This window comes from Cebus imitator, unplaced genomic scaffold, assembly GCF_001604975.1.
Source record: "Cebus imitator isolate Cc_AM_T3 unplaced genomic scaffold, Cebus_imitator-1.0 Scaffold497, whole genome shotgun sequence".
In the NCBI taxonomy this organism is placed as follows: domain Eukaryota; kingdom Metazoa; phylum Chordata; class Mammalia; order Primates; family Cebidae; genus Cebus; species Cebus imitator.
The window spans coordinates 963,989-971,091 of NW_016107812.1; the positions used below are offsets into that span (position 1 = coordinate 963,989).

The following is a 7,103-nucleotide window of genomic DNA, read 5'->3' on the forward strand; positions in this document are numbered from 1 at the left end:
CTGGACCTCCAGCTCCACTACGGCTCAGTGAGACCCATCCTGGACCTCCAGCTCCATGACTTCCACCAGCCCGGTGAGACCCATCCTGGACCTCCGGCTCCATGACTTTCACCAGCCCGGTGAGACCCACCCTGAACATCAGCCTCCACCATAATCACCAGCCCGGTGAGACCCATCCTGGACCTCCTGCTCCACGACTTCCACCAGCCTGATGAGGACCGTGCTCAGGGTGGTGGGCAGCTCTCCCCTCTGCCCAGGCCCCACTGTGGCGCCACTGTGCAGACAGAACACGGAGACCGTGGATGGTGGGCTGCTGGTGGGGTCTGCCCCACGTCATAGCTGACCCCATGCCGCCATCCCTGAGCCCTGCCCCTTCCAGGCTGGTGCTCTTGGCCAAGGCCCGGCACCATGGGTGCTACCTGGTGGGCTCCTGCAGACAGGCCAGACAGCTGTCCTGGAGGCAGCCGTACTGGCCACTGGCAGCAGAAGGAGAGAGGCTGCCACCACCTGGCGAGACACAGCAGGCTGCTTAGTGAGCCCCAGGCCATTCTTCACCCCGAGCTTTTCCAATAAAAAAGCAGTTGGACACAAACCACAGACTTGCAAAGGGGCCATGTGGCCACTGCTCCTGAGCCTCCCACCAGCTGTCATGGGCCAGGAGGGGCTTTGCGGGGCGGGCAGCCTCTGGGGAGGGGTGGCACTGAGCTACACTGTGTAAGGGAAGTGGTAGGGAGATGTCTGCAGCAGCAGAGCCCAGGGTGAGTCCCCAGGGCACGGCTGGCCTGGTGGGAGCTGGCACCCCAGACAGAGCTCCAGCCCGAGGCGGGCCCCACACCCTCCCCACGCCCCGTCCAGGAGGCCCTCCTCCCGTGCCGTCCCCACTGTCCATCCCAGAGGCCCTCATCCTGTACCTTCTGTCCCAGAGGTCTTCTTGGGGTTTACTGCCACCTGTCCAGGCATCCGCTTCCGTGGGGAGGGCTGTGGCCGTTCCCTGCACGTCTGCTGGGTCAGCACCCACAGACCTCACCCGGGACGCTGTCTGTGGCTTCTCCATCTCCCACCCACCAGAAGCAGCCAGGCCACGTGAGCCATCAGCTCCCCAGTTCTGAGTGAGGGTCTCTAAGGATCCCTGTGAACGTGGGCACTCGGGGGCCTTCTTTCTGCATCCAGTTCACAGATGGGTTCTGCACAAGTCTGGGGCTGCTGAGGAGCTCAGGGCCCTGCTAGCAGCGAAGCGCCCACGTTCCTGTCTCAGATGCAGGAATCCTGCCATCCAGACCTGCAGACTCCATCCCTCCTGCCTCCCCAGGTGCTGCCTGGCAGGGGTGCCTGGCTCGCACAGCAGTGCCCAGGGACGGAGGTCTGTGTGCCTCTGCTCTCAGTGGGTAGGGCGGAGGGCCGGGGACAAGCCCTCGGCACCAGCGGAGTTCTCACCCCTGCTTCAGCCTCTGTGTGCGTCTGTGTGGGCTCCGTGCAGCCTCTCCTGACCATCTGAACCCAACACTGGTCGCTGAAGACCAGGAGGGACCTGAGGCCTCCTGCCCTCCTGCCTCTCCCAAACTCAGGAAGCAAACTTCCGAGCCCAGGGTGTGAATGCCACGGAGAAGTGGAGAGGCCTGGACGAAGGCCCTGGGCCCCTCCCTCTCACTGCAGCCTGGGACGTGCTGCCGGCCCCCAGAACGCACCAGGGTTGTCCCCACCTCTGGCTTCCGTCTCAGCCAGCCTGGGACACACAGCTCAGAGCCCACCCCAGGGTCACACAGAGGACAGGATGATGGGCCAACAGGGAGAGGTCCCCTTGGTTTTCCTGGCCCCACGCCAGGGGGCTTTTTAAAGCACGGCTCCTCTGCCCATCCCGGGAGCTTCCCCCCGACAGCAGCACATAGGGCAGCAGGCAGGGCCTGCTCACTCTGCCAGCACCATGCCCCTCGTGCGCCGGCCCTCAGACTGCCACGGCCAGGAGCTGCCTTCCCCACCCTACCCCACTAGGCCCCTCTGCTCTCCTGAGTGACCGTGGCCTGAAACACTGCCCGGGACACAGGCTGGCAGCCCCTCTCCCCAGCCCCTGCCGTCCTCCTCGGGCCCCATGGCCACGACGCCTCGGAGAAGCCCCAGCGCCGCCGGCACTGCACGTGGACCCCGTCCTGCCAGGACCTGTGTGCACAGCCCTGGTCTGGACCCCAGCCTCCCGCACTCAGAGCTGCTCCTCGCCCCTGGGCTGCTCAGGTGTCTGAGAGACAAACGCCCCAGTGTGCAGATGCCACCTGACCCCATCCTAGAGCCCTCCTTCAGCCCGTGCTCTCCCATGGACCCCTCGTCCTCCAGCCGAGGCAGGGTCGAATCACTGCGGGCACAGCCCACAGGCGCTGGTGGGGCCCCAGAGGCTGGCGTTGCCCTAGGTTACTGGATGTGGGTGTGTGCGGTTACGGGGCAGCTGTCAGCTTCTCCGCCAGCGCCACCTCCTTCACCTGGACCTGCCCTCATCTCTGTAAAGCAGGTGGGGAGAGTAGAGGGGGTCCCCCAGCAGCCCCCAGGTTCCCGAATCCCCTCCTTCCTGCCTCTTTTGGAGCAGCCCTTGGCTGAGGAGAGTCTTCCCTGAAAACTGCTTTTAAATGAAAGGAGGTGGGGGATGGGTGAGTGCCTGGCTGTGTCCCAGGTGCCTGTGACCTCATTTCATTGCCGAGGTCAGGATGAATGTCACTCCTGTGAAATGCTGGGCCTGTCAGAGTTGGGCGAAGGAGCAGTGGCCTGGGGCTGAGGACGAATCAATGCCACTCAGGGTCGAGGTGAGGCCCCTCCTGTGGGCTTAGTGACCCTCCCCGGACAGGCGAGGAGAGGCACATCGAGCAGGAACACCGCGGCTGGAAGCAGCCCAGGAAGCCAGATCCCAGACATGGCTGAGCCCAGACTGTGGCCCACACGGTGCCTTCACCAGGCCCCAGGCCATGGCCACCGAAGGAGCCGGCCCAGCCCGGCCTCTGGCTTCCACAGGACTTACCTTGACTTCCTGGAGCATCACAACCAAACGGCCCAGCTCCTCCTCCCCTGGCCACTGCCACTCTGGCTCCAACATCTGGACTACCACCAGGCCCTCAGCTGTGACACCCCACAGCCCAGACAGCTCCTGCCAGGACACGGGCCACTAGGGTGCCCCCAATCCCTGTGCAGACCCCCTGTGGAGCTGTTCCATTCATAAAAACCTGCCTGGAAGCCTGGGGCAGAATCGCCCTGCCCCAGGGCAGAGAATCATAGCACATGCGTGGTCCGACTTGGGCCTCTGCAGGGCCGTCCCCGAGGCTGGGATGTCCATTCCCCGGCACATCTGGCAGGGCCCTCACCCCCATCCAGGTGCCCCCGGGGGACCCTTGGCAGTCACAAGAGACAACGAGGTGAGTGGTCACGGGCCAGGGCCTTGCCCGGCCTCCCCACCCTCCCTGGCCTGGGCTCCTTGGCCATAGCAGGTGATGCCTTTGGGACAAGTAGGAGGACCTGGACCCGGAGCTGCCTGGGACAGCAGAGCCCCATGGAGGCTGCCTCTAGGCTCTGAGAGGATACGGCCTGGGGCTGCTCCAGGCTTCCTTCCCTGCTCAGGTTGCAGAAATCTGCACTACCAGGGGCTTTGCTGCTCCTGAATGCTGAGGGGAACCGTGGCATGGTAACAGGCTAGGCATCGACCTCACCGTTCTGGGGGCTAGCGGGTTGAGGGGGGGGGCTAGGCTCTGCCCACGTTCCCTCACGGTGGATGGAGCCAGTCTCGGGGCACAGGCCCAGCTGCCCTCTGCTCCCCGGGAGCTGGCATGCCCAATCCCACAGCGGCCCTGCCCAGGGCACCTCCCAGCTGGGGCAGCACTGATGACCTGGGCCTGCATCCCACCAGCCATGGTACAGGCCCCAGCCCTGGGCAGGCTCTTCCACAGCTGGGAGAGGCCGGTGCCCCGCGCCTGGGAGGCCCCTGCACCCGACCGGGCGGAAGAATCCCACCAATGCCTGGTCTCCAGGAGCCAAAGTCAGCAGGGGAGGGCAGGATACTGGGCTTACCTTGTCATCTGGGCCGCTCTCACTGTCGCACTGCAAGGACAGAGAGAGAGAAGTGAGTCAGGGCCCCACACCCACCAATGTCACAGCCAGGGCACGGTGGCAGCCAGGCTGCAGGGGCATGGGAGGGGCAGCCCTGGCTGCTGTGGGAGAGGGAGGTGCCAGCAGGTCCAGGTCCAGGGTGGTCAGGAGGAAGCTGGGCCTGGGCCCGGGGCAGCACTAGGTGCCGGGGGATGGACAAAGGGGCACTGGCAGGCCGACTCCCCAGCAGCAGGGGCAAGACCAGCCCTACAGCCCGAGAGGAGGCCTCACCAGCCAGACCCTCAGAGCAGACATGGGGTCCCAGAGCAACCACGAAGACCCCCATCACAGGCCAGCCAGAACCTTCCCTGCACCAGGAAGGAGGCCAGCCTCCTACCCAGGCCAGCCCCACTGTCCCCTGTGACCCTGAGGGGATCGATGGCACCACATGGGCTGGGAGACCCGGGACCCCCAGTGCCTCATGGTGGGTGGAGCCTGGGAGCCCCTGGGGTCAGAACAGCCTGGGGGCCAGCAGCACAGGAAGAGCGTAGCCACTCAGGGTTAGACACAGGAGGCCAGCACCCTCTGTGAGCTCAGCTGGTTAGGGTGGGGGTGTGATAATCCCAAAAACAAATATCTGTTTTCCACGTTCAGTAAGCAGAGCTTTACTGAGGACACAAAGCTATAGGAACCACTGCAACCTCCCCTAAGAAAATAAAAAAGGGAAAAAAGTCCCTTCCTGGCAAATGCAATTATGATGCATTCACGTCACATGAATGGCACAGCGGGAAGTAATCCGCCCAGTGTACAGGCGGCGTGAGCTCCGGTCGGACGCGCGTGTGGTTCTCCTGCGTGGGTCCACGCAAACGCACGGCCACCCACCATGCTGCAGTTTTCAGTGACCGCGTTCCTGGCACGGTGTGAAACGCTTTAGCTGCAGACACTCTGCAGCCAGAAAGTGTCACTCCCCAAGAGTGGCAAGTGATACTCCAGGTCCTGGCCTGGGACCCCTGGGGGAGCCGGGCAGCTGGGGTGGGCCCCTGGAGGGGAGGGGTTCTGAGGCTGACAGGCTCCCCCAGGCTGTCTATCCCAGCTGTGTGCTGCTCTGGTGGGCCAGGCTGAGACTCCCAGGGTGGGCATCCTTTCCCACAGAGGAGGAAGGTGGGAGCCTCTTCTGGCTGCACAGCCATGGCTAAGCCCTTTCTGAGGGTCCCCCCAGTCTGGCCTTTAGGGTGACAGGCAGAGAAGAGCCTCAGCCCCTCCCGCACCCACCCAGCCAGGCCCACCACACAGGCGCTGAGGACTCTGAGTCAGAAGTGGGCCCACCCCACCCCAGAGGCCAAAGGTGTGGAGCTCACCAAGGGCTGGGCCACAAGACCCCACATGCAGACCAGCCTTGCTGGCAGCTCTGGGCCCCTGGAGGCCTCCATCTCCCTGCTATGATATGGGAGGGCCTTGGTGTTTAGAGAAAAAGTATGGAACAGAACTGCCTAGGCTCAGCCAAGAGCAAAGGAAGCAAAGACTGGGATGTGGGGCCGGGGAGGGCCCAGACTGAGCATGCAGGTGCCTGCAGGGAACGCAGAGGGGAGGAAGGCACCAGGACTGAGGGGACCACCAGGGCTGGAAGAGGGCAAAGCAAGAGCTGTGACTGAGCTGCGGGTGCCCTCTGCGCACAGGGAGCCTGGCAGGGCAGAGCGGGGGCACATCCTAGAGGCAGGTCAGGAGGCGGCCCTGCCGGCACCCGGAGGCCTGCAGGGGTGTTAGGTGCCAGTGTGACCTCATCGTGGGACTTCTGGGGACCCCCAGTAAGGCCTCTTCCTGCTTAATTTGCACTGCAGAGCCCTCAAGTTGGAAACTGCGATCCCAGCAGACTATCAGGGTATTGGCCAACCAGGCCTCAAGTGGCTTGTCACATGGGGCCACCTGGGTGCACCTGACCTGCTCAGCCTCTGCTGCAATCCCTGCTTGAGCCTCAGTTGGCCCCAAGACCCATGGGCCAGAGCCAGCAGCTCCCACAAGCCCGGACCTGGTTACAAATCTCCCCACAGCTTTCAGGTGTTTGGCTGGACCCAGCCAGGCAGGTTGCACCGGCGAAGGTTTAATGTATCCAACAGGAAGGAGGCAGTGAAGGGTGCTGTCCAGCAGGAGGGTGCTGCAGGGACCCTCCAATTAACCACACGGCACAGCACTGCCAGCCAGGCGCAGGCAGGGGCGGGAATCAATTCACGTTATTAGGTCCTACTGAATTAATGTGTAACTGCAGTGGGGTCGGCACTGAATGAGGCAATTAATCAGGGTTAAATTAAAAAGGAGAGACACGTCCGCCCCTCGGGAGCTGCCTGCGTGAGGCAACCTTCACAGGGCTGGGGCTGGGCTCAGTGGCCAGGGAATGGCACCCTGGTGTGGGTACGGGATACGCAGGGACACCTGGGAGCAAGGACAGACCCCAGGCCCCAAAGGGACACGCTGGACATGGCCAGGAGGAAGACCCAGGCTCCAAAGAAGACACCTGTTCCGGGCCGCACCGCACCTACACTGGGCAAGTCCCTGGACCTCTCTGTGTCTCAGTTTATGCTTCTATAAACAGGCATAACTTCCAGGGTTGCCACTGACGGCTCATGGGATTATTGCGTGGCTTAAATACGCGAGTGTGTGCAAAGCGCTAAAGCAATGCTTGATGCAGTCAGTGTATTATACATATACGATGGTGTCACCGCCACCAGCGCCCTCACCACCATCCTCACCACCACCATCCTCACCACCATCCTCACCACCACCATCCTCAACACCACCATCCTCAACACCACCCTCACCACCATCCTCACCACCATCCTCATCACCATCCTCACCACCACCATCCTCACCACCATCCTCACCATCCAAATCACCACCATCCTCACCACCACCATCCAAATCACCACCATCCTCACCACCATCCTCACCACCACCATCCTCACCACCATCCTCCTCACCACCATCCTCACCATCACCATCCTCACCACCATCCTCCTCACCACCATCCTCACCACCATCATCCTCACCACCAC

General features: G+C 63.0%; 1 protein-coding gene across 13 annotated transcripts in view; it reads right to left on the minus strand.

Moving 5' to 3' along the window:
* Window positions 1-7,103, minus strand: part of FBRSL1 (fibrosin like 1) — an 89,252-nt gene that overhangs the window by 32,489 nt on the left and 49,660 nt on the right. For all 13 annotated transcript variants that reach the window (XM_037733173.1, XM_037733170.1, XM_037733172.1 and 10 more), the window contains exon 5: window positions 4,039-4,068. In XM_037733173.1, the coding sequence (XP_037589101.1) occupies window positions 4,039-4,068 (30 nt within the window). The remainder of the gene's footprint in view (window positions 1-4,038; window positions 4,069-7,103) is intronic.